At 44.2% G+C, this 27,007-nt stretch overlaps 1 protein-coding gene and 1 long non-coding RNA gene across 4 annotated transcripts in view; one reads left to right on the top strand and one right to left on the bottom strand.

Annotated features, from left to right (window-relative positions):
- Positions 1-957: 957 nt before the first annotated feature.
- On the bottom strand, positions 958-23,628 carry SP2 (Sp2 transcription factor). Of its 3 annotated transcripts, none has more exons than XM_069064305.1 (8): positions 23,517-23,628; positions 22,114-22,223; positions 9,793-9,872; positions 7,749-8,723; positions 5,648-5,960; positions 3,715-3,889; positions 3,250-3,443; positions 958-2,294 (listed from the first exon to the last, which is right to left on the bottom strand). In XM_069064305.1, exons 3-8 carry the CDS (start codon positions 9,853-9,855, stop codon positions 2,194-2,196), a joined length of 1,821 nt encoding a protein of 606 aa, XP_068920406.1. In that variant the 5' UTR covers positions 9,856-9,872; positions 22,114-22,223; positions 23,517-23,628; the 3' UTR covers positions 958-2,193. The 3 variants fall into 3 exon arrangements, with proteins under 3 accessions (XP_068920406.1, XP_068920407.1, XP_068920405.1); XM_069064306.1 differs by having other exon boundaries at positions 9,793-9,869; XM_069064304.1 differs by lacking the exon at positions 22,114-22,223 and having other exon boundaries at positions 23,517-23,604.
- A 1,979-nt stretch (positions 23,629-25,607) lies between these two features.
- LOC138143122 (uncharacterized) overlaps positions 25,608-27,007 on the top strand; it is a 7,089-nt gene continuing 5,689 nt past the window's right edge. Inside the window, exons 1-2 of the long non-coding RNA XR_011163613.1 lie at positions 25,608-25,744; positions 25,827-25,972. This is a non-coding gene — a long non-coding RNA (uncharacterized lncRNA). The remainder of the gene's footprint in view (positions 25,745-25,826; positions 25,973-27,007) is intronic.

Below are 27,007 nucleotides of genomic sequence, written 5' to 3'. Positions count from 1 at the left end.
AGGTCTGGGCACTGGCTCTAGCTCATGAGGACATGGTTTTAGGACAGATGATGGGGGCCACCCAGCTTTGCAAAGAGAAGTACTCTAATGTTTAGAAAGCACTTTCCTTATACTAAGGCCTACAAGATGGGTAGTGACAAGTGTTACCTTCATTTTACAAATAAGGAAACTGAGACTCAGCTAAGTGACTTGTCTTTGGCTAGTTGGGTGTAGGCTAGGATTCAAACCTAAGCAACTACTATGCTGTTCAGTGGAAAGTTGGCTAGCAGATACTGGTGACAAAGGGAATACAGCAAGAGTGTGGATGGCTCAGGATAACCTATCCCCATCTTCAGGGTTCATATCCTTTTTCCAGCAAATTAGAATTCCTTATTAACAAGGAAAATACCTTGTATCTTGACCCTTAATCTAGCTCCTTAAGCACCTCCTTGCTCCATTATGGAGCCAGGTTCACTGACAGGAGTTTTCACTGGCCTCTTCCCAAAGTCCCTCCCCTTTCCTCTCTGTACCTTGGGAAAAGAAATACAGAGATGCTTGTTCCTTATTTTCATAACCCTTTACACTAACACACGAGTACCTATTGGAAATAAACTACACAAGAGACTTGTACTCCTCAGAGGCACTTCTGCCAGCACTGTAGCTTATGGAGAGTCTGGTTCTCTGACATCGGTTTCTCCTCTGGGAAAACTGGCCTACAGAGGAAAAAAATGAGGGCATCTACCCAAATGGGTCCCCTCTGGGATTATGCCATTATTGGACAGGCATGAATGGGAATACCCAACTTTCTGTAAATTCAGAAGGGAATCCCTGCTAAGGGTAAGAAAGGTAAGGGAGGCTGGGCCCTACTTTCCCTGGGGGTCCTTCTCCAAGCTCCTGATGCTCACAGCTCCATCCCCATCTTGCTTCCTCCCCAGTGAAAATTGGTAAAAGACAAAGGAAGCCTCATTGCCAAGCTGCTGACTTTGCCTCAGGCAACTAAATTTATTAGCAAGAAAAAATTCTTTGTCAGCTCTGTGCTGACCAACAAAGTACATTGTTAATAAAGGATAACAAATCTGTCACTTAATTCAAAAAACATACCTCAAGCAGTTACAACTAAAAATAAAGTGGATTTTTTGTTTTAATTTAAAAGCCTCAAAAATAACAAGCAATATGTTTTTAAACATGTAGTAGACACAATATTGTCTATTATACAATATACACTATACACAAATGGGATCTGAGTGGAGGTATGGGATGAGAAAAAAGTGGAAAGGGGAGAAGGACAATATGTTTGTGTGTGAGAGTTCTTTAAAAAAAAAATCAGATTCCGGATTCAAACTGAAATTTTACGTTATTTAGAAGTGAAAAGTCTATGGAGACGGAAAGAAAAGTTTTTCTGTTCATCATTGTCCAAAAAACAAAACCCCAACCCCAAACTGAAAAAGGGGAAAGAGGAGGAAAGGAAGAAGGAAGCAATTAAATAAAATTATTAAAAAGCGCACACAATACACAGTGTTCATTATCTGAAGTAGAGTATAAGGCAACGTTCTTCATAGAAAAACAGGGAAGATCAGAAGGAGTCTGTGGTTATATATACTTTTAAAATATAAAGTTGGAATGTGCTGGAAGAAAGTGTTTTGTTTTTTGTTTTTGTGGGGGAGGGGGAGGGGGAGGCAGGTGTCCTTCCCACTTTCTCTGTGGGTGGCCCTTGGATGGGCGCTCTGGGACAGGGTCCCAAGTGTTCGCTATGTTGCTGCCATGCTGCCATCAGGTGGGAGTAGGGTATGATAGGCCCACAGGAGAGGGGATGGCACAGGGGGATGCATCATCTCCTTTCTGGCTCCCCTGCCCTGGGCCACATCAGTGCTATGGGTTGGGGAGGAGAAAGGAAGGGGACTCACTTGGCTCCTCGACGGAGTGAAATTCATGTTTTTCCTTTGGAAATAAAGGTTCCCACTCGTCCTGGTTTAGAACGTCTCATTGTACATGGCCAATGTCCGGGATCTGGGCCAGGAGCTTATGGTGGAGGAAAGAAGGGCTGTTGTGGCAACCAAATGGCTTAGGAAGGAGGAAACATGGTTATTGAAGCCCCTCTCTGCAGGGCCACAGTCAGAGAATAAAGGGGCAAGGAGTCAGCCATGCTGCCTCTGACTCTAGGGGCCCCAGGCTGAACTGGAGTTGAATCTGCAGGGCCTCCAACCGCTGTAGGCTTTACAAATTCTTTGTGACCAGATGAGTCTTGTAATGCTTGGTTAGGTGGTCGCTCCTCATGAAGCGCTTCTGACATTGAGCACACTCGAAACGCTTGTCACCTGGGGAGAGGAGAAGCCTGTCATCCCTGCACCCTACATTCCAGATTCAGTCCTGGTCATTCTGCTGCTCAACAGAACTTATCCCCCAAAAGCAGGAAGGAAGAGGGTTCACACACCCAAATGAACATTTTTTACTACTTTTATCGCTACTTTTATTTTATTCACTACTTTTATCGGGTCCCACCTCAGGCCACATGTTAAACTGGTTTCAGAGTTTCTCTGCGGTTCCCTACTGCCTATCATAGCAAATCCAGACACTGAGGCCACTTCAATTCACCTTTCTTTTTAGTCCCCAACGGTTTTTTTGTATCACTAAATTCATCTGTTCCCTACTCCCTTGTATATGATTTGTTCATTTCTGACTCCATGCTTCTGTATAATTCTCTACCCCTGAGATGATGTGCTATTAACTGCTTCCTACCAGTCTACATCTCTTTCCTCCAAACAGGAGGAAAATGTTTCCAGTTTGATTCTACCCCTTTCTGATCTCTTCAGCACTTACTCAGCTGCTACTCTAATTCTGGCCAGGGTGTTTTGCAAGTGGCTCTTCATGAACGTGCATTTTATCTCCCCAATGATGATGGTGCCCTCCCCTTTTCAATGGCCAGGACACTGTTTACCCAAAAGATAACCAACTCCTTAGGGACTGGGCAGACGTCCATTTTTTGTGGTAGTTAGCACAGTGCTCTGCACAGAGGGATGAATTACAGAGTTTCTGCAGCAAAGTCCAGTCCTTTCATTTTACAGATGAAGAAACTGAGGCCCAGGGAAGGTAAGTGACTTGTCCAAGGTTACCAAGGCAGAGATCAAAGGTGGGACTACACCCTGGATCCTGTATCCTCTCCACTGTCCTACCCATTCTCCCAATATTGTAGCTCTCACTTGATGGATGTCCTCACATACTAAGACTGGGGTCGCATGGAAATTGCGGGCATTGACTAGGCAGGGGTCTGACCTGTGTGGGTCCGGGCATGCCGCTGGAGCTCATCGCTACGTGTAAACCTCTTTCCACAATAGACCCAGTTACAGACAAAGGGCCGCTCCCCAGTATGCAGACGCACATGGGCACGCAGCAGTGACGTCTTTCGGAAGGTCTTTCCACAGTCAGGGATGTGACACACGTGCTTCTTTTTACCCTGCTCTCCAGACCTAGAGATGGGTTTGGAGGGGAGCAGTAGAAGAAAGGAAGAGAAAATAAGAACTTTAGAATTGGTTAAGAGAAACATGGAATGGGTGGAAGAAGATGAGATAGGAAAAATGATAGGAAGAGGAGAGAATGGGGGCAAAGATGAGGAAGAGGGCCCGCACAGGGCAGAATGGAGTAAGATGGAGAAGGCTTATAGCCTTCCTGGACACAGAAGGGGAGGGACTGGGGCAGAAGGGCTCAGGCTCATGCCAGACCCTTTTATCTTAGGATTACCTTTTCTCCCCGTCCTTACAGTTGGGGCAAGTACAAGCCATGCGCCGCCTCTTCTCCCCTGGCTGCACCTCTCCCGCCAGTGCCTGCTCCATCTGCAGCTGAATCTGTGTAGGGCTCAGGCCACTGATAGTCAGGTTGTTCCCAGAAACATTCTGTACAGTGAGCTGCTGCTGCCCTGCATGGAGGGAAGGAAATGGGAGGTGGGTATGAGGCCTGGCTCAGGATAGTCCACCCTCCCACAGGTGAAACCACTTTACTAGATCCCCTCCATTTGAACTTTGAAAGGCATTCAGTGTATGGTTTCCCAGGAGTTTCCATCCCAGAGATCTTTTGTAGCAACACACCACTCCCAAATTGCAGGAAAATCCTCAGGGATGTATATCCCTGGATGTAAGTAAGACACAAGTTATAATAATCAGGGCACTCTGGAAGGACTTCTAAGGCAGCGGTATCATTAAGGTATCAAAGGTATTATTACCCCTGAACGTAGCTGAACCAGATTAAAATGGCATTGGGAAATATTTTAAGTAAAATATTTAAATTTATTTAAATCTAAGTAAACTATTAAAATAAGTAAATTTATTTAAAATAAAATATTTAAAATTTTTTTAAAATAATATTTAAAATAAAAATTAAAAAAAAACAGATATATGCTAAACTAAATTAATGTCATTGGCACGGATCGTTATATATGGATTAATGTCTCCCCCTCTTCCCCTTTTCTATTTCAGTTTGACACTACAGTTCTAAGGTAGTAATGCAATAGCTCATTGACCTTGTGGAAACTGTACCATCCTAGTAGGTCTGGGGGGAACCAGCCTATGGCTGGTCAGGAACAAAAGAACAGCCCCTTTTCTACCTTTCCACAGGCAGATGGGAAGACTAAAATGCACTAGTTAACCTTTTTTTTTTTTTGAGGGGGGAAGGCAAAAACAATTGGGGTTAAGTGACTTGCTCAAGGTCACACAGCTAATAAGTGTCAAGTGTCTGAGGCCAGATTTTCACTCAGATCCTCCTGACTCCAGGGCCAGTGCTCTATTCACTGTGCCCCCTAGCTGCCCCATAACTAATGTTTTTATTGCACTTACTATGTGCCTAAGTGCTTCTGAGGTAGGTGCTATTATCCCCATTTTAAAGATAAGGAAACTAAGACAAAGTTTAAGTGACTTGCCCAGGGTCACACAGCTAGTAAGTGTCTAAGGCTGGATTTGAACTTGGGTCCTTCTGACTCTAAGCATAACACTTTATCCACTGTACCATCTAGCTGTTCTAGCTAAACTTCTTAAAAGGAAGTAGAGAGATTGAAAAAACTATCAATAGCCTGAAAATAGTTCTTTGCTTAGTTACAGAATATAGTTAAAAGTTTCCTGGCCAGTGGGTCACCACGTAGCAGTTATTGATTTGCAAGGCTGATAACCTGTTTGCAGTTGTCAGTGCTAGGCCATACCCAAACCCTGTCTGCTGAATATGGGTCCCCTTTCATCCCCAAGGTCCTATTCAGCTCATTAACCTGCTCAGACTCCTTTATCCCAGTTCTCCCCAGCACTCACATCCTCACTTTGTAGCACATTCATGTGCCTTGGTCTGGGTGTTACTGTGGAAGTGTTTCTAAAGATTTTCAAGTGTCCTATCTCCTCAATCCCGATGTTTGCCATGGTACTTTTCCATTTGCCTCATAGCAGAAACCTTCGTTGTCTCCCCCATTAGAATGTGAGTTCCTTGAGAGGAGGGACTGTCTCCCCTTTTCTCTTTGTATTTCCAGTACTCAGCATGGTGCTCTGCATATAGTAAATGCTTAATAAATTATTTTTCATTCATTCATCCCTTCCTCCATCAAAGGGGAAACTCATCATATAGCACCAAGGACAGAACTTTACACATAAAGACCACTGGGTCAGTGTTGTTGGCAGACTGACAGACAGAATCCACTCACCTCCAGTGTTGGTGATAGTGACAGGCACACCTTGCACCTGGACACCATTGATATTAATGGTCTGCATAGCTTGGGCAGCTGCTGCTAGCTGGGCTGCATTCAGGCTGATGATGCCTCCAGCAGGAGCAATCTTTGGCAGGGGCCGTTCCTTTCGAGAAGCAGCAGTAGAATGCTTTTTACTGGCGCCTCCCAGGTGGGGGCCTCGGGTTACAGGGCTACCACAAGATGTGGTAGAGGCAGCAGGCACCGTCACTGAAGGGGGTTCTTGTAGGAGGACTGTCTGCAGCTCCCCTGAAGGCATTCTGATATAGATCTGGGTGGGGATGAGAGAAAAAAAGGTCAGCCGCCCCAGCATAGAATCTACTGAGAATCAGAAGTATAGACAGGGCTAGTCTAAGTCCCTTTCTTGAACTAGCTCACAGATGGACATAAACCTTAAAAATCCCTTAACATAGCTAATGGTGAATATTCAATGGAAATCAATGAAAAATAAGTTCAAATCCAGCCTCAGACACTGAAAAGGGTATTTAAAAGCCTTTGTTCTGAGTACAGGTCTAATTTTATAAGAAAACATCATCATTCCTTGGGTTTTTACAACCATAGGCATAAATGGAATCAGTCTAATTGGTAACATATGTGAGATCAAGGTTCCATAGGCGGAATGCCCTGGAATTGTTCAGGACCCAACCTGAGCAGCTGGGGAACCATTATAAGCACATTCATTTGTTAGTTGTTGGCCTTGATATCTCAAAGTCTAAAAGTCATGCTTACCCTTCTGTTGTTAAGGACAAACATGAGACTAGGGCCTCTTTCGTGCAGTCAGTAAGAGCTGTTTGCGTTTTCCTAGTGTGTATGTGTTAGGTACCTTTTTAAATCAGCAGGATCCTATCCCTTTGTCAATAAGTTTATAGAATGAGAATTCTCACCAAGGTGCAGGAGCTTATTTAAACTGATAAAACATTGGTCTTTATAACATCCCTGGCTTCTTTTATGACTCATCTCAAATCCTCCCTTCTATAGGAGCCTTTTTTCTTCTCAGACCTCCTTCCAGTTACTCTGTATGTATCTATATGTACCTAATTATTTACATGTTCTCTTCCCTAATAGAATGTAAGTTCCTTGAAGACAGGAACTGTTTGCCTTTGTTTTCTTAGTACTTTGCTCATGTCTAACATGTAGTAAATGAGCAATAAATGCTTACTGACTATTTACAATAATTGTTTCTTGTTCCATGTCATTAGGGCAACCTTTAATCTTGACATACATGGTCAACTATAAATGATTATCTTATAGATTTTCCACTTGGTGAACTATTTGTACCAATTTTCAAATCCCCAGCATGTTTCAGGGCTGTTTCCCTCTTACCTCCCATTCATTCATTCATTTCCTTGATTGTTAATCATCAGAACAAAATTACCCAAGTAAATGTATTTTAGTGCTTGCTGCCAATTATGCTACAAAAAATATAATTGAACGTAGTTTGAGGTATAGTAAAAATGAGTTTTGGGACTGGATTCTCTGAACAACTCCTCTCCTCTATTAATAAAGTAAAACAGACTTGCTCTGCTGCCTCCTGATAAAAACAGAGCCAGGGACAAAGACCCGGCCGGTGTTGCTCAGCAGCAGCAACAGTTTTGCTTACTTGTTTCAATGTCTCACTCTGTGATCCAACTAGACTATAAACTCTTTGAAGGCAAGATCTATGTGTACTTTTCCCTAACTAGCCTGCCAATACATGCATGCACAGTACCCCGGAACATGCTGGACAGTGCAGATACTCAATACTTGTTGAACTGAACCCAATTTAATCTCAAGTCCTCTCACTCTAAGGTCTAGTTCTCTTCACTGACCAAGGACTAGGAAACTTCCTCTAAACTTTGCTGCCATCACAACAAAACCCCAAACCCTGACTATTCTAAAGTACATCCATCTGTTGCCTCACTTCCCAAAAGTCAAGCTGATGCTCTGTGCTTAGAAGGGGAAGTACCCTGTATTTTCAGCCCCTAACAACAAAGTAATTTCAACATTCCCTAGGGAAGGGCAAAGGTGAGAAAGGCAGGAAGGGGGCTGAGAGATGGCTGGCCTAATGCCAGTGAGGTACCTGAGTTGGTGTTGGTTCAGGCGTTTGGATCTGAAAGTCTTGGGAGGACTTCTGGGGGACGGTGGGGAGTGTAGCTGAGGCCGCCTGCACCACACGAAGGGCCTGCTGGGGGATCTGCACCACTTGCTGCTGCTCCGCCTTCGGGGGAACCACTTGCACCTGCTGTACCATGGCAGGCTGGCCCCCTCCAGGACTCTGCACAATGAGGAGGTTGTTCCCTGCCTGGATGATGTTGTCTGCTGTAGTCTCAATCAGCACGGTCTCCACTTGTTCAGCTACTGCCACAGCCGGCTGTGAGGAGGCTGGGAGACCTTTTTTCCTCATTTTCTTGTTTGGCTTGACCAGTGGGGCAGGGGTGCTCTCAGTGAGCAGTTGAGTTGGGGTGCCTGTGTCTGGGGCACTCACTAGGTTGTTGACAGGCAGAGTGAGGGTCACATTGCCACCACCACCTGTCAGCTTCATCACACCACCTGGGCTCTGCAGAGGTGCTGCAGAACCAGCCTTTGGGATGGGGGCAGGCTTAATCGGGACAGGCTTGTGGCTGGATGGAGAGGGAGTGATAATGGCTTGGTTGGTGCCAGGGATGATCTGGATCTGGTTGGTGAGGTTAGGCTGGACTTGGATGGTCTGTCCACTGCCTGCTTGAATCTGAGGAACTGCTTGGTATTGAATGTTGGCACTGGACCGGGCCCCTTTGTTGATCATTGTAGGGTTCTGGATAGCAAACACCAGCTGACCGCCTGGATAGGAAGTACCCAGTTGTGAACCTTGGACTTGGAGTATATTTCCTTTCGAGGATAAGATCCCAAAACTGTTCTTGCCTGGGCTTAGGGGAAGTGGGGCAGGTTTGATGGGAACAAGTTTCCGTGGTGTGGGTTGGGGGGGAGCAGGAGGTGTTACAGCAGCTTCTACTGCAGGGGGACCAATTTTGCTACATGTTGCAGCAAGGAGGGCTAAGGGTGATGGCTGGGAGTCCTGCAAAGACCCAAGAGGAGAAAAGGAATGAGAATAAAGAGCTTACTGTTGCCCCCTTCATCTCCCCATTTTTGTTCCTTGATCTTTGCCTCTCTATTACCTAGGCTCATAGGAGCATAGGTCCTAGAAGGGACCTTGGGTCACCTCATCTAACCCTTTAATTCACAAATGAGGAAACTAGGGCCTAGAGAGGTGGTACGATTTGTCTTTTATTGCTCTTTGGTTGCTCTTTCTTTGCTGTGTCCCTGGCAAGCGCTCTCTCTAGTTTGAGAAGCAGAGTTCATCAGGGCCCCTTCCCCCCTTTCTTCTTCCCTGTTGGCTTCTCCCCAATCAGAACAGTGAAGGATGTCCATCACAAAGGAGGCTGGGATGGAAGCTCAACACTATTGTTCTAGATTTTTCAACAGAGAAAATACCTTCAGAGATCCAAGGGATCCTTCTGAAAGAATGCCTCAGAAGCACCACAGGGTTATGATTATTCAGAACAAACTAACTTAGCCTCTCACCCCCAGTTTCCCCCATCTCTTGCTCCCTCTTGCCTTTGTCTCTAACATGGGTCACTCATCACCTTAGCTCTTCAGCTCTGTTAGGAAGGACAATAATATCCACCCACAGAAGGGAACAACTGAGGGTAGAGGGAGATAGCAACCCTTTCCTTCCTAGTGTCCCAGAGAGATCCTAGTCCTAAAGACCAGGAAATAGAACTAGTTTTCCCATACTACAGCGAAAAGCCAACTTCTGGGACTGACTTTTCCAGGATCTATTCTCTTATACCAGGCAGTGGGGATTGGTTTGAAGTGGACTTTGGAGTTTTGATAATGGGATTCCACTCCTCACTCACAGTATGGGCTATAACCTTAAGGGAGTTACTTAATCTTTCAGGACTCAACTGCTTTGTCTAATAAATGGAGATAATTGTTCCTATTCCTGTTCTTATCTATGAATACTGTGAAAAGGGACCCTATTTCATAGGGTGCTTCTCGGGACACCCGGTACAAGAGGAACCCTTTGAGGCAGGATTTAATTTTAGTCGTAATAAGAATGTCTAGGCTCATGCAGAGGCCCTCACCTGGGTAGTGGAGGCAGCGGGCTGCAAGTATTCACTGGGACTGACGGCAGCAGTGGCAGCCATACTGGTCTGTTGATCTTCTGCAACGAATAGAAAGAAGAGTGAAAAAGAGGGCCTCGAGAGGTTTCTCCCCTTGTGTTTCACTCCTCATCCTTATCGACCACCCCCAAATCATGACAGTGTTTACTCCTTCACATGACACCCCATTTCCAATCATCCCAATGCTCCTCTAATCAAAGTCTGCCCTCTATGCCTGTGTCTCAATGGACAGCTGCATGTCTGAGGAATTCACAAGATTTCCAGGACAATGTCAAGACACCCAAGTGTTCTTTCTGTAAGGTCAGCTCTGCTACCCAGAGGTATCGTCTCCCTCTGCTGGACGATGGCAGAAGTGTGGCTCCTATCTGGGACAGAGGAAACAGCTTCTCCACTAAACCTGACTGCAGCTCAATCTGGGAGGCCCAGTGCCAGAAAACCATGCTGCCAAGATTCTTGCTGGGCAGAGTACACCAAGGGCCTTCAGCTGTCTCTGATTATATGGCACCATAAAGGCAGAGTGGCCTCAGAGGTCTATAGTACAGAGCACAGAATACAGCTTATAAACAAAGTGAACAAAAAAATGAATTTGCCATTTTAATCTCAAGTTTCCTAAGAATCATCCAGGTGCTTGAGACTGGAATACAGAATGGAAGAGTATAACTTGTTCAAAAAGAAGCATCTAATAGTAAGGGTGACAGAATAGCATAAAATCATACATTTTGCAGAAGGAGGTACAGAATAAAAGTAAAAAAACATCAGTGTTATTACCACAGGAATACACTAAAGGGTACACGTGGACAACATTTTCCCAAAGCCGACTATGAAGTTGGATCATAGGACCACATATCTAAAGTCAGAAGGAACTCTAAGGATCAGAGGTCACTTCCCCAGGCCCCACAGTAGTGTGGACAGAATTGGATTTCAAATTCTGGTCCTGTGCTTTAAATCCAGCCATCTTTCCAGTATTCCATGAGGCCTCCCTGGCGCAGAAAAGAAAACCAAACAGTGATGGGGGACTTCAGCTAGACAGACATCATACAACCAATATTTATTAAGTATCTACAACATACAATGGCACTATGCTGGGCACTGAAGGGGACAGAGATAACATGACCCTTGACTTCAAAGATAACCTAATACCTAAGTCAGACAACCTGGTTCCTCATCACTACCAAGTCACTGTGCCTAAGATGGTGCTCATTCCTTGACCTCTGAGAGGGGGCAGCCCTCATTCCTTTCCTGAACTCCACTCCAGCATCTCAACTGGATGGACATCTCCATGTGGATGCCTCAAAGATATTTTGACTTCAACAGTAGCCCATATAGTACTCGTTATCGTTATAAAGCCCTCTCTTGCTAACTTCCCTACTTCCACTGAGGGTGCCTCTACTCTTCCTGCTCCAAGGTTCAGACCCTGAGTCATTCTCAATCCTTTGCTCTCACTTAACCTTCATCAGCAATCAACTGCCAGGTCTAACTAATTTTACCTCTACAACCTATCTTTTCTCCACTGGAACCACAAACAATACTATATCACCTCTCCCTGGGACTACTGCTGCAACTAGCCCTTCCCCCTCAGATTGATATTTCTACGGCATACTCCTGATCATGTCATTTCCCTGCTCAAGAAGCTTCAATGGCTCCTTATTGCCTCAAGAATAAAATACAAACTCCTCTGGCACTTAAAGCTCTTCCTAGTTCAGACTTGTTTGCCCTTCCTCTTCCCTCCTGCAGTCTGTGTTCCAGTCAAACTTGTCTCCCATACATGACAGTGGATATCCTGCTTTGGGGCCTGCCATATATCTGTTTATTTCCAGTCCTTGGATTCCCCTATCTCAACCCAGGTGCTACCTTCTACAAGAGCCTTTTGGGATTCCCACAGCTGTTAGTGCCCACCCCCCCAAATTCTTGGCACTTCTTTTTAAATGATTTACTTGCATATATCCACCCTCCCTCCCCCACCCAGGGAAAAGTAAGCGCCTGGAGAGTTGTTTCCTTCTCTTTTCATCCCTAGCAGGGTATAGGGACAAAAGAACTTAAGAAGTAAATTGAGACCCTAGCCCCCTAAAGGGAAAGGTATAGACTGGGAGTATTTACTATGGGGAGAAGAGAGATTTAGGCTATTGCTCTGCCCTGGGGATGAGGAGAGGGTTAGGGTCTGCAGAGGACGTATGACAGGCAACCCTTGGAGCCAGGCTGGGCTGGGAAATCCAGGAGGGAGAATGGCATGGAGTTGCTGGGAGAAGAAAAATTAAGGGATAAAAAGGGGATAGGGATGCCCTGGGGACAGTAAACATGGCTATGGGTGCCAGAAAACAACTAGTATATTTTACAGACAATTTTTAAGTTTCTTTTGTATCAGGTCAGGGGTGAGGACCCTGTAAGATTCTCTTCTCCCTCCAACTATAATTGTGGGACCACATCAGGTTTGTTTTAAGTACCATGGGTTGTGAGACCCTTTATTACTAAACAAAAGCAAACAAAATACCAAGACAAAACAAAACCCCAAACCAACCTGGCAAATTTTAATGATGATATGACCCCCTTCCTTCCCTGATGATCTTTACTGAGAACATTGCTGTCCTGCTGCTGCTCCTAATGGGATGATGAGGAAAAGATACTTGTTTCCTAGCCTGCCTTGGTGGTGGCCATACAAGTTGCCCTAGATGATTAAGACTACATCAGACAACAGGATCCGATGGGGTACTGTTTCTCCCCCTAAAAGCAGAGTATCTAATAAAATGGTGAACAGAGAAAGTAAAGAATTTCTCTCTCAGCAAGCTACTATATTTGATTTAATTCCTACAAAGAAGAACTAATTGGCAAAACTGAACTGGAAGAAACCTTCAAAGATAACTATATCACTTTATAAATGTCAGAGGTAGGGATGATGGGCAGAGTCAGAATTATTTCAAAGAGTTCAAGAAAAAGACAGAAAGCTATGTCCTGTGACCAAAGACCCTAAAAGGAAAAAGGTTAAGAGGGAACAAGTTCTTTTTTTTTTGCTTTTTGGAGGGCAATTGGGGTTCAGTGCCTTGCCCAAAGTCACATGGCTAGTGTGTCAAGTGTCTGAGGCCACATTTGAACTCAGGTCCTCCTGACTCCAGGGCTGGTACTCTATTCACTATGCCACCTAGCCACCCCAGAACAGGTTCTTTAAAAAAAAATTCTGACAGCATAAATTATCCTCATAAGGAAGAAAGGGATGGCAACTAAAGCACTTCTCAGAGAGCTTTCTGACAAGGTTAAGATATTTATATGGCACATACCAAAAAAATGCAAGATGGGCATCTGCCAAAAGTCAAATCCAAGAGAGCTGCATGAATTGATGAGGAGTGTAAGGTTTGTGAAAAGCACTTCATATAATAAAAATGGATTGTTGAAGAAACATGAAGAACAAGTAAGGATTACATTGTTTTGGGGAAAGAAAGTATGTTAACCATGAAAGAGAAAACAACCGCTTCACTCCTATTTTGCTTTCATCTTCTCCACCAAGGAAAATGATCAGAAAAGGTAAAAAAAAATATATAATTATGAGGGAATTAAAGCTCAAGATGGGAAAGAATATGGTAAAAGAGGATCAGGCTGCTTTAAGTAGGTTTAAAATTCCAAGCCCAAATGAATCACCTCCCAGGGGACTGAAAAAATTTCTGGATGTGACCATGGAAACATTGTTAGTAATCTTTAAGGAATTATGGTGAAGAGGAGAGGTGCCAGAAAGCTGAAGATGAGCAGATGTTTTCAAAAAGGAAATAAAGGTAGATTTCCCCAGTGTGCAGACCATGACCTTTTTGTCAATTCCCAAGAAAATGTTAGAACGAATTCTCTAAGAGATGGTTTGTAAGCCCTTTGAAGCACGGGCTTGTTTCATTAACAATGAATCATGCCAAACTGGTCTTATTTCCTCTCAAGACAAGCTTACTAGTCTGATAAATCAGAAGAATATTATGGATGTAGGGCGGCCGGGTGGCTCAGCGAGTAAGAGCACCAGCTCCAGTGTTGGGACGACCTGGAGATTGAATCCCGGGCTCAGACACTCAGCACCACACCCAGAAATAACTGGCCGTGTAACCTTGAGCAAGTTACTTAACCCTGATTGCTTAATAAAAAAAAAAAAAGAATACTATGGATGTAGTATATCTTAATTTTTGCAAGGCATTTGACAAAAGTTTCTCATAATCTCATTATGGACAAGATAGAGGCTGAAGAGGAAGAGTAGAGTGGTTGGATTCACTGCCAACTGGACAACTATATTCAAGCACCATATGGATGTAAGTAATTATGATGCCCCAGGTTCAGGATGCAGTCCTGTCCTGTTCAAAATCCATACCTACGACGTGATTTTAAAATTTATAGGTGACACAAAGTGGGAAGGAATAGCTGGCATGTGGGAGTGCATAATTAAAGCTCAAATATACCTCAACAGTCTGGAATAACAGGCCAAGGCAAAAACCATCTTCAGCAGGAATCTACACAAAGTCCTGTGCTTGCTTAAAGTTAGGTATATGAGCCAACAGTGTGACATGACCATGAAAACAGTGAATGCAATCTTAGTCTACATTAACATAAGCATAATGCCCATAACAAGGATACTATTAATCATGTTCTAAGTATTGACCAAACCACATCTCAAGACATTATGTGCAGATACATTTTTAAAGAAATACTAACAAACTAGAGCAGACTCTAAGACCTGTGACTAGGCTGCTGAAGGGGTCCTAAAACCATGTTACAGAGGTAACAGTTGAAAAAATTGAGGATGCTCAACCAAGAGAGGAGAAGACTTAGGAAGGATATACTGTCTTCAAATATATAATAGATTGCTATGTAAAAGGATTCAAGTTATTCTGTGGAGCTTTGGAGGGCAGAACTAGGGTTTGTGGGTAAAATTTATAGGGAGGCAGATTTTAACTTAGTAGGAGGCGAAACCTTTAAAACATTAAGATCCATCCAAAAACAAAATGAGTACCCTAGTGAGGCAGTGAGCACCCTGAGACTTTAAGCAGAGGCTAGATGAGCATCTCTCAAGGATGCAATGGGAGGAAGCTGGATTATATGAGGGCCTCAAAGATTCCCTTCAACTCTAAACTTCTATGTCATTAATAAACACACACAACCACCTCCCCCCATATTGGTCTTCAGGAGAGTAATGAGAAGGTAGTACTTGCTTTTCTAAAAAACTGTCTTTGGCTCAAGCTTGCTTTGTTAATAATGGGCAATTATTCAGTCTGGGCTTTTCCTATTCCGTGAAAGGAATAAAGAGATGAAGAGAGGAGTCCCTCCTGAGGACACAGGGTGGCACAGAGGAATGACCACTGGTGCTGGATTCCAATCCTCTCTCTGGCATGTACTACCTGTATGACCTAGGGTGAATTACTTAATCTCCTTGGGTCTCAGTTTCCCATCTGTAAAGTGAGGGGTTGGATAAGATGGTTTCTTAGGTCCTTTCTATGACCCTATGAACAAAAGACAATGAGAAGTGACCTGAGCTGCCCTGGTTACACTTTTCCTATTTGGCTCTTGCTTAGCTAGCATTATAGGTTAGTACTCAAAAATTATGTTAGGAGGCTGGGTTGAAATCAGTTGGGGGAAAATCTGAATTTTCTTTGGATGCCAAACTAATTGCTCATTCTCGAGGCTATACTGTTTCATTGTGGTTTCGTTTCCTCCCCAATTTGTTCTTTTTTTTTTTTTTTTTGCTTTTTGGAGGGCAATTGGGATTAAGTGACTTGCCCAAGGTCACATGGCTAGTTTTTGTGTTAAGTGTCTGAGGCTGGATTTGAACTCAGCTTGTCCAGACACTCCAGTGCTCTATTCACTGCGACAGCTAGCAGCCCCCCCAATTTGTTCTTGAAAGAAATGATGCAGGTGAGCTGAAATAACCTACAAATGTTTGTGAATGTATCTCCCTTTGAGAGATTTTTGGGGCCCTGAAGGCCACAAGCTGGATCGAGGGAAACAGAACAATCTAAAATTCCACAGGAATAAAATAAGACTTTCATTGCAGATATTTGAAAAGGAACAAAGGTCTAAGAGAACCACAAGAAGTTAAAATTGCAAATACTAATGACCCAAAGCATTTGAATAGGCAATAAAATGTCAAATTGGAATTTAGGATAATTTGGACCTGAGGAGGGCTTAGGTTTTATTTTTATGCAAGCTTTGTTTTTCAAGAAATGCTAATCATTACTGAAACAATCTTTGGCTTTTAAAAACTTTTTCAGTAGCAGCCATTCAATTTATTTTTTTGTCCATTTATTTCTTTGCAGTGGGAAGGGGGAGAAGTCACATACCTATGATTTTATCATCAGTGGTAATTTAGGGTGAGGAAATTCCTCCTACCAATAATCTGTAATTTAAGAGTTTTACAGAGTTGCTTGAGGACATTCTAAGGTTAAGTGACTTCCCCAAGGTCACACAGGTCAGTATGTGAACCTTAAGGCAGGATCTGAACCCAGGTCTTCCTATTTTCAAACAATTAATATGCTATTCCCAATGTCTTATCCAGTTACTAAAACAGGTTCAGCAAGAACTGTACTTAGCAACATTGATAAGTGGCGCTAGTACTTACATCCTGAAATAACAAAAGTGCCTTTCTTTTAGAATTCTTCAGTTGAGACTGTTCACTGATTCACTTTTCCCTTTTCTACATTATTATACATATACAGTGCTATGTCTCCTTGAGCATAACACTTCACATATGGTAGCTGCTTAATTGTTTAACTGAACTGAGCAAGCAGAGGATCAATTAACAAACACTAAGTGGGACTGTGTCAAGCTCTAAATATGGCAGTCAAACTACTAGCTATGTATCCTCCTGGGACTTCCCCCTGGAGTCTTCTTTCCCTAGAGTACGAAATAATTGAATTCTCAATCCCTCTTTTTATGATTCCTGAAGGTCCTAATGTTTAACTCCATGAATACAGTCTAGGATGATTTCGGTCACAGGTAATGAGGGAAAAGAGCACAGTCCAAGAGAGGGGCACTATATTCTGAAATTTTGCATCTAGGATCTTCTCTGTTGGCTACATTTTCATCAAACCACTCTTCAGACGCTCTCTGGCACCAGATCTTAAAATGCTTAGTAGTAAGGGAAACACATGAGGGAAACACAGGGAAACAAACAAACAAAGCACTGTGTGAAAAAGGGCCCTTTCCTGCCTAGAAGGGTAAGAAAATTTATCCCTTGGGTTAACTAAAGGAAAAAAAAAATCTTTGCAGCAAATTTCTCTGATAATGGTCTACTCTCCAAGACAGATTAGGATTGATACAAATATATGAAAACAAAAGTGACCCCTCGGTAGATAAAGGGTCAAAGGATATGAACAGACAGTTTTCAAAAGAAGAAATGTAATCTATCAACAACTACATGAAAAAAATTATCCAAATCATTACTAAATAAGAGAAATGCTAACTAAAATAACTCAGATTCTATCTCATACCCATCAATACTGTAAAGATGACAAAAGAAAGGAAAATGGCCAGGGGCCCACTATGAAGGGGTCCAACTATTCCAGAAAGCAATTTGGACCTATATTCCCAAATTTATTAAACTGTGATGCTCAGTTAAATTGGTCAAACAAAAGGTCAAAACAGGTGAGGTCCCCTACATACAAGAACATTAAGAAAAGCACTTTTTTTTTTGTTCGTGGTAAGAAAGAACAGGAAGTAAAATGAGTAACCATCAGTTAATATAGTTATTGTTTACAATATTACAAATTCAGAGAAACCTGGGAAGGTTTGTGTAAAGTAATACAGAAGCAGGGAATGATTTACACAGTGACTACAGTGAAGTAAGGGAAAGCAACTCTGAACAACTTCAGAACTTTGATCAATACAATAGTCAGTCAAGTCACAGTGTCAAAAGGCTGATGACACATGCTTTCCACCTCTTGAAAGAGAGAATGATAATGTGTTTTCAAACACAGCTGATGTTTTTATTTGTTATGCTTGACTACAATTATTTGTTAAATAGGAGGGTGTTTCTGTTGGAGTACATTAGGCAAGTAGAACCAAGAGACAGTGATGGTGATGTAAAAAAAATAAAAAGGAAGGAGAAAAAAGAGCACTAAGAAATGATTAAAAGTACACAGGAGAGAGAAGAGGGAAGTTCAGAAGGAGACACAAAAAGGGCAGTTTTGTTACTAAGATGTTAAATTTAAAACATACTTTAAAAAATTTATGTAACAGAAGTTGAGTTTCATATACAATTCTTCTTTCTTTTTTCTTGAATATTTGTACTTTACATGTTGGTAAAGTTCATAATAAAAAAGAGAATTAAAAAAAAAAATCAAGTTGTGAATCTCAGCTTTGCTTTTAAGGGTCAAATCCATGCCCAGACCCCTAGGTGGATTTTCTCCCCTCATATATTTTGATCATCCTGGTGATGATCTGAGGGCCAGAGGAGGAGGCCTATGTATGACATTTCCTCTGGAGGAATTTCAACTGCTTGCAACATTCATTCTGAAGGATATTTTGGTCAGGTTGGCCAGGCCTAATGCCAGCAAAGCAGCTTCTCAGTCCAGGCTTTCTTTGTGACTCCTATTGAAGGGATCCATGGCTGAGGGGGAAGAACCAAGCTCTGGCTGCTTTTTTAGAATAAAATTGGACTACCAAAGACTGTTGAGAAATGGATCAATAGGGCTGATTTAGATGGGAAGAAAGTCAGATCAGTAACTAGATTTCAAACCATGCTTACATACCTCTAGAGACAACTTTATAGTCAATCTAACAATCAGTTGAGAAACTCTTCAACAAACAAATGCTAAAAGGGGAGTGATTCTACAGAACCAAACATAAGAATGCAGAGGCTATGATCCTTCAGTGTAGCAGGCCAGGAAAGTACCGTAAATAAATAACAAAGATTTTGTCTTTGCAAAGATAAGGTACAGAATACCACTCTCCACATGACCATTAGTAAATGACACACATTTCAACCCAAAGTCAAACTTTCCCACATGAAATGAGACCCTACTTCTGGAGAGAGGTTTCCTTTAAGAAAAGGAAGCAAAAAACAGATTGAAATAGATTTATCTTTACATGCTCCTATTAACTAAAGTGGTTGGCTCAGCTAGCTAGAGTACCTAAGTGCTAATCTGAGATTGTATCTCTCCACACAGTTCAGTTAAGCTGTGCTCTGTCCCTGTCCCAGAATGAATTATTCCCTTATCCTAATCAGTCCATCTCACAAATGACATTGTTTGCTAACTCAACTGAATGATTCAATGCAACCCAACCCCACTGCTACAGAAACAACATATGCCTCATTTTCAAACAGCAGAAAATCTATTTCATTCTCCTCCACCCTGCCTCCCCCACTTAATATATATCTTAGGAAAGTTGTTTTCCAGGTAAGTTAAGAGCAAGGAATCCGGATAGGTGATCTACACAATACAAATAATTCACTTGTCTGTTCCTACCCCATTCAGTTCTTTCTAGCTAATGGGAGTCTCTCATTTGTGGGTTTAAACAATGACTGGGGTTTTGTTCATATTGGAGAGAAGTCTGTAGAAACTGGGCCAGAGATAAGGGTTAGCACTCAAGCTCTTTAGCTCAGAAACATTCCCCTCACAGGGGTTGGGGAATTGCAAACTTTTCAACAAATGATGAGCCTCCATTGGATTTCTTCCTTGAGGGGCAGGAGTGAGTCCTTTTCTAAGGACTAGGATTATGCAGGGACTTTCCAAGCCTCTATACCACACTGCCCTGATTTGAGATAATTATCTATGGCAAGAATCAGTTTATGCTATGTGAGGGGTGATTCCATCTATTCCTCAGAAAAGAGTGCTGGTTTACCATTTACATTTTGATGAACTAGGAAAAGATCAGGTATCCACTAAGAACAACACTCTACTCCAACTCATACAGAAGCCTATGGAAAGGATGACACCCAGAGAACCAGCTGAGAAAACGGGAAGAAAGGGGAGATCTGGAAAGGAAGAGTTAAGTACACACACCCCTTGGCTGTATAAATAACTTTGTGGCTGGGATTCGAAGAACACAGCTCTAGTACCTGAAGCCAATGCACAGTGGAAAGTTAAGAATCTCAGAGCCCAGTGACTCCTATTCACTGTCATAAAGAAGGGGTTAAGTCTCTGTGGTGCAGCATATGAATTACAGCAGTGAAACCTCTGCTTAGATAACGCAGATGATTCTAACGAATGAAACAAAGTGAGAACAGGATATGAGATCAACTGAAAAGAGGATTTTAATAGCTATGTCTACATGATCTTCTCATGACTCAAACAATTATGGCACCTCAACACTGCTTCCAGCTACTCTTTGGGTGTGAACTGAGAGGCAAATAAACTGGATGCTCAGCAACTTCAAAACCCCTTGCCCTGAGCATAGCACATCATCCAATGGCAAGCCTGCCTAGGGGCCTGTGGTGACAAGGGCCTTTTAAAACACCCACGTCAGAAGTATCTGACAGTCTCTTGGAAAGAATCCTTTATCAGGCCATTTTAGCAGAAGCTTGGCTTTGCCTGAACTGGGAAGGACAATCTCACAGGCACCATAAAGATGGGAGGTGGGTTCTCTTGCATTCTCCTGGGGAAGCAAAGGAAAGTCCATTTTCTGCCCTGGGAGCCTGTCAATTGGAATAGATCTAATACAATCCTCACCCTTGAGAATGCCTCCTAGAAAGAGTCAGATTTTTCATACCATTTCTCATTCCCTTATTTATATTGGTGAGGGTCAGGAACTAGAAACATTCATTTATCCCCCCTCCATCCTATCCACTCACTAGCCTGTGGTAAAAAAAATCCTTTTTCTTTACCCTAGGGTTTGTAAACTTTGCCCACAGGCAAAGACTGGCTTCCATAGGTCTGCTAAGAGAATACAAATACAGTAAGGGAAAAAGAGCTCTTGTTTGAGAAGGAAAAAAGGCTTCAAGAAAAAAAAAAAGGTATAGGCTTTATGGAAAAAGAAATAAAGGGAAAGAGAGCTGCTGTTTATCCACATCAGGAAAGAGCCATATCTTTTAGAATACACTATAATCTTTTTTTGTTTCCCAGCACTGCTTGTGTCTAGAGACTAAACTTTCCTAATTCATATAGTTGGTTGGAACAAATCCATTAATCAGCCAAAACAGAAGCCCCAGATTATGACTCCTTACAAACTCTAAAGTAATTATTGGGGTTATTGTGCACATATTTAACTTCAAGCCTGTAGCCCAGAGGGCTTCAGAGTGTACAGTCTGTCCTACCCACCACCTACTCATATAAACAGAGATTGCTGACTACTACTCTATCACTGTAGTCCCAAAATATTAACCATACCCTACAGAGACTTTAAAGCAATGCTTCCCAACCTCTTCCATTCTGGTCTTCTCCACCCATCAATAAAAAGGGGGGTGGGGAGAAAGAAAAACTTCATAATTTTAACTTTCCATGACATCTTGTGGTTGGAAGAATCCCAATCATGGAAATCTGGTGGGGTGTGTGCATTCCTGGAATAAGCAAGGAATTCTGTAGTCCTTTGAAAAGCATAGGCTTGATTAGGGTGATTGTGACAGAACCAAAGAGAATGGGGAAAAATAGAACACAGCTGTGCCCAAGCTAAGGATGGTCGAATCCACAGGTTTGCTGCAGTATGTTAAGATACTTTTATGACATTCTAAAGTGTTGTAACATGCAGGTTGGGAAACACTGATTTAAAGCAAGTTTTCCAATAGTCACTTGTCCATGGGGAAGAACCATTTAGGACAGGAAAGTAGAAAAAAATAGCTATTCAACTACCACTGACCCTGTAAGGAAGAGTGAACTAGCAAGCTGGTTATCAGAAAGGCTACAAGAAAGCAAGAATGTAACTGAACACTTCACACATGCCAAATGATCAAAGTGAATAGTTATTTCACCTATTACATTCTTGCTGTCATTAGGCCCCCCCCATCCTTGTGTCTCTACATGGTTGCCTCACCTCATCATTCCTTCAGTCTTGACTCCATAGAACCAAAACCTCCATAAAAGAGTAAAAGAAAGAGCCAGTCTACGGGCTGCCAGGAGAAATGCCAAATTTTTCCTCTTGGAGCCAATTATTTTTATATGATTTGGCTTTTCTCTCCTGGGGCAAATAGTCAGATGAGGTAACTGATGAACTAGCCCAACTGTGTTTACTTGGCCAGAAGTATGCCTTTAACAGTCAAATGGCCTGTTCTTGGAATCCATAGTTGGGTCAGACCAACCCAGTAGAAAAACAAAAACAAAAAATACAAAAATAAAAGAACCAAAGAGGATAAGCATCTGCACAACCAAGTGGAAGAACAAGAATTAGAAAACTTACCAATCGCCCCAGCCAATGAGAATCCATTTCCAACAGGTATTAACGCCTGTTAGAAGCGACTGGAACATTCACATCAGCCCAATTGGTAGGTTGTCTGACAGATTCGCCCCCTTCATTGCGCACAAGAATTTAAAAACAAAACAAGATACTGCAGTTATCTTCATTATTCCAGAAAAAGACCGTTTCTTTCTTTGCTTTTTTTCTAAGCACAATTGTTCCCTTGGTCTGGGCTCTACCACCATTTCCTTCAAAGCCTCTCTTTGACAACCTAAACTTTCTTGCCCTGAAGAAGCCTTGCAATCAGCCAAAATACCAAGTCCACGTTTGGCCCTCCACGGACAAGCGGCCCCTTAAGGGGGACGCCGCGGCAGCCGTTAAACAGGGCACACTAGCACTCCCTAAGACCATCAATCGCCTCCCTTCGTCCTTCGATAAAGCCCGTCAAGAGGAACAGCTGGGGGCATTGTTTATAGCAGAACTCCCTGTCTCTTTCACCGGGAAACAACCCTGCTGGAGCAAGAAGTGACCTCAGAAGAAAGATGAGCTTCAGGAAACACATGCTAAGTAAAGCCCGACTGTGCCCCCCTGGATAGTTAATTGAGAAACGATTCAACATGACAGCACACTGAAATCGAATCCAAAGAATGCAATGAGGGCAGGTTCTCAGTGGCCCGAAGAAGACAAAGGTTTGGGGTTTTCTGGTGGTGGTTTGTTTTGTAAACTAAAACGAGAAGGGAGTCGGGAAGGGAAGCCGAGCACAGGGAGGGGAAGGCACCATCCTCTTTATCTTTATTTCTTGGGGGGGGGGGGGGGGCCCTCGGGAGGGCCCCTACAGGGACTTCCTTCCAGACTCCTCCCCTCCCCTCCCAGCTAACGCCCCAGGCGCTGGGCCGCCCCTGGGCCCCGACGCTCCCACAGCCGCGCTGGGAGCCTGGGGGGCCTTGGAGAAGCCTGATAGAAGTCTCGGAGTCCCGGGGCGACTCGGGTGCCCGGCCCCGCCTCTCCAGGAGAGATGCGTCCGCCGGTGCCCACAGCCCCCGCGGGTGGGCTTGGACTGGGGGGGGGAGGTGTACGGCACCCCCATACCCCGAGGGGAGGCTCCGGCCCCGCCCCAGGGACCCGGGGGTGCCCGCTCCGGAAGCGCCGCCCTCCTGCCCAGCGGGCTCCGAGGGGGCGGGGAGTCGAACGCCCCCTTCCGGGTGCCTCCGCCCGGCCGGCCAGCACCGCTCCTCCTCCGGGCGGGAATCCTCCCTCCCCCGTTCCCCCCCCTGCGACCGGGCCCCGGCGTCGAGCCCAGCCCCTGGGGGGAGTCTCCAGCCCCGACCCGCCCTCCCCAAGGCCCTCGGCCGCTTCCTCAGGCCACGGGGGCCAGGAAGACCCCTCCGGCAGCGGCCGGGACCCACCGCTCATTACGACATCTTCCTCCCTGGCCTCCGCCGCCTCCGCCGCCGCCGAGAGCCTGACACCGCCCGCCCCGGGCCCGCCAATCCCAGTGCCCGCCACCGCCCGAGCGACGGCGGCTCCTACCAATGAGAACCCGACCCACAGGGGACCGACAGCCTTTCCAGCCAGTCACCGAAAATCTTGGAGAGCGACGCTGAAATCTACCAATCGAGGCATGAAACTTCATTGATGGACGGACTTGCCTACCTACCTAAAGTCAGGTCGAGAATGAGTGACAGAGAAGCTATCCAACGATCCACTAGGTAAAGTCCCACCCCTAATGAGGTTGACGGACGGCGACAGGAAGCCTGAGAGGGTGGAGCTTATCTTCAAAGTGCTTTTCTATTGGTTATATTTGACCCTTCTCCTCACTTCTAACCCCGGAGTTAAGAAGATTGATCTGTCCTAAAGCCAATCAGAAGCCCTATGGGTAAATCACACAAATAAGCCAAGTAGTCTTGCTACCCACAGCACACACCCCACACAGAAGTGTTTTGAGGTCCACAGTTTGCACAGTGCTTTTGGTCCATGTGCTGCTACAACCTGGACGCGAACCATTAGGCCTGCTATGCCCTGTTATCTTCCTGCCTCCTACGGGGGGGTGTGGGGTGTATGGGGGGAATGTGAGCCCAACTAATGCACTGCGCCTACCCCCCCCCAAGAATGGGGCGACCCCCGGGGAGTGGGGCGGCAGGGCCGAGTGGGGCTGAGTGGAGCAATGGATAGGGCGCTGGCTCTAGAGTCAGGAAGACCCGAGTTCAAGCCCAGACTCAGACACTTATTTGCAGTGTGACCTTGAGAAAGTCATTTAACCCCTGTCTTCCTCAGTTTCCCCATCTGTAAAATAGGGATAATAATATCATCTACCTCTGAGGGTTGTTTGTGAGATCAGACATTGCAAAGTACTTTGCAATTCTCAAAGTACTATATAAATGTTTGCTATTATTTACCACTCCTAGCTCTGGGGTTGTGCAGCTGATGGGCATCCCCTCCTACAAAATGAAATTTTAAAATTGTTCTCCCTTCCATCCCTTCTTTCTTCTTTTTGTGCAGGTCACACATAGGGAAGATGAGGAAAAGTGGGGGCAGAAAGGAGACCTTAATGAAGGAGGAAGAAACTATCATTTCCAAAAGATCCCTTTTTTCCTTCCCCAGCTTTCTCCAGCCTCACCCTCCCACTGGAGTGACCCAAGACAAGGCTTTGCCAAAACAGCAAACCTGAATTCCCCCTCCCCTCAGTATCCCCTTTTTGCTTTCTCACTTGTCTGTCCCCCTACCTGCTGCCATCTTCCTGGAGCCAAGGCTGGAAGGCTGGTGGGTCAATGCTCTTGTCTTTTCAGCATCTGCCAGGGGTGACTCTTCCACTCTTGTGTCTCTTGTATTTGCTCCAAAAGGGCAGCCCCTTCTTATTTCTAACCCCCTCCTGGTTCCCTGGGCTTTCTCTTTTCCCCCAGTCTCATCCTTTCAAGTCCCCACTGCCTTTTCTGCTGGCTCCCTGAGTTCTCTTCAGAGTTCCCTTTCATGGCCTTGTCCTCCTCCTCAGCTTCTTTCTGTGCTGCTCACCCTTTTCCCTTTAGGGCTCTGCTACTCTGCCTCTCAACCCCATTTCCTTCTTTGCTTTCCCCTTCTCTTTGCCTGCTTCTTCAGGATTCCCTCTACTTCCCATTCTTCATGTGATTCCTCTTTGCTCTGACTGTGCCTTTGACATATTTGTAGGGAGCCCCCATTTCCGAGAATGTTGAATTTGGGGTCAGGACTGCATTCAGAGGAAGGGAGGAGAGAATCCTTCTCAGGGAGAATGTTACCTAATGAGGGAGATCAGCCATCATCCACTATAGATAAGGTTACGATTCTTCAGCTGCCTTTTTTGATAAAGAGTGTGTGCCTTCTCTTATAAACAAAAGGTTTCTTGCCCAGCCTATGCTGTGTAGCCAAAAAAGAAACCCAGTCTCTTAGGATCCCTGGCATTCATCCACCTGTCTTTCTGTCTTACCTACTCCCAGGCTGGTTTTCCCTAGAATCATAGCCTATTCTTGTCTTGGCTTACCAGGAGCTAGTGATCTAGCATGGGAACTAGACCTTGGACATGGAGCTAGTCAGACCTCAGAAGATTATTTAGAGACCTAATTTTATAGAGGAGGAAACTGAGACCCAGAGAGGAAGTAGTTTGTCCAAAGTTACACTGATGGTAAGTAGCAGAACTGAGATTCAAACCCATGCCCTCTGACTCTAAATCTCTATATTCTTACCCTATCCTCTTTGCCTTTCAGAGACTCACAGAATTTGAGTGCTAGAAGCGACTTTATCTGACATCTAATCCAATCCATACATGAAAGGAATCCCCACTATAACATACCCAAAAAATCCAGCTTCTGCTTGAAGACCGCTAAGGAGGAAGGGCCCCCCATCTCTTGAGGTAACTTACTCTACTATTACACAGCTCTGAGTGATAGGGAGTTTTTTCCTCCATGGAACCTCATTTTGCCTCTTGGCATGTTCATCTATCCTCTGGGGGCAAGAAGAACAAGTGTAATCTCTCTTCCACTTGACAACTCTTTAAACAATTGAAAACAGCTGTAATATCTTCCTTGAATCTTCCATTTTCCTAGTTAAACATGCCCTGCTCATTCAATAGATACTCCTCCTATGACATTTTTCCTACTGTGTCCCTAGCTTTCAGCATTTTCTCTGCTAAATAACTACTCCACCCTAAGGGAAATCAAAGGAGTTAACATTTCCCACCACCGGGTACTCTTCTGGAGCAGATGCTGAAAAGGATTTGGACATGTAGCTAGTTTGTGAATGGTTGGTGGGTTTGGGAATTTTTTTTCACCCCACCCTCAGCAGTCATCCAGGATTTCATCCTTGTCTTCTACTAACATGGGAAATGGAGAAATGAGGTGCTCCCCTTCTCCCTCGAAACATCCAGCTGTGTTTCCCCACCTCTGCCACCTTCCCTCATCCTTTCCTTTGATGCCCACTGATACTCCTCCTCCCATTCATCCACAGCTTAGCTGTGACCCTCAGCCCTGTTCCTCTGGCTCTGGCTAATGGCCCCCTACAAACTGCCACAGAACCTTCAGACAGAAACATTCTAGCTACCCCCTCCCCCTCCCTGCCCCATAGTGTAGTGGGAAGAGAGTTGGATTTGGAGCCAGAGGGCTGTAGCAGCAAGCACCCCAAGTGTCCTCAGGGTTTGCTGCCAATACAGGTTCTTGGATCTGCTTTGATAAAGGAAAGCAACTCAAAATGGGTTAACAAGCTTACTTTAATCAGTCAGACATATATCGTTTACCTTGTTCAGGGGAAAAGGTCAGCACCCCGAACTTCAAAGTACACAGACAGAATTATCAAGACAGAAACAGATCTAGTAGACAGATTTCAAACTGTCCAACCATTACATCCATACCCAGTCAACATTTGGGTTTCAACATCTGGGTTTTTTCAAAGC

Source organism: Petaurus breviceps, unplaced genomic scaffold, assembly GCF_028583685.1.
Source record: "Petaurus breviceps papuanus isolate PSGF00001 unplaced genomic scaffold, PetGlider_PUasm1.0 90630, whole genome shotgun sequence".
In the NCBI taxonomy this organism is placed as follows: Eukaryota; Metazoa; Chordata; class Mammalia; order Diprotodontia; family Petauridae; genus Petaurus; species Petaurus breviceps.
Note: the sequence above shows the minus strand (reverse complement) of the source record. Positions and strands in the feature narration are given on the sequence as shown.

What these genes read in the sequence shown, in the direction of transcription:
- SP2 (XM_069064304.1), bottom strand. An exon ending in CACTATCACCAACACTGGAG is followed by an intron (nt 3,890 to 5,647) that starts GTGAGTGGATTC and finishes CCCTCCATGCAG; the next exon opens with GGCAGCAGCAGCTCACTGTA. An exon ending in GCATGCCCGGACCCACACAG is followed by an intron (nt 2,295 to 3,249) that starts GTCAGACCCCTG and finishes TCCTCTCCCCAG; the next exon opens with GTGACAAGCGTTTCGAGTGT.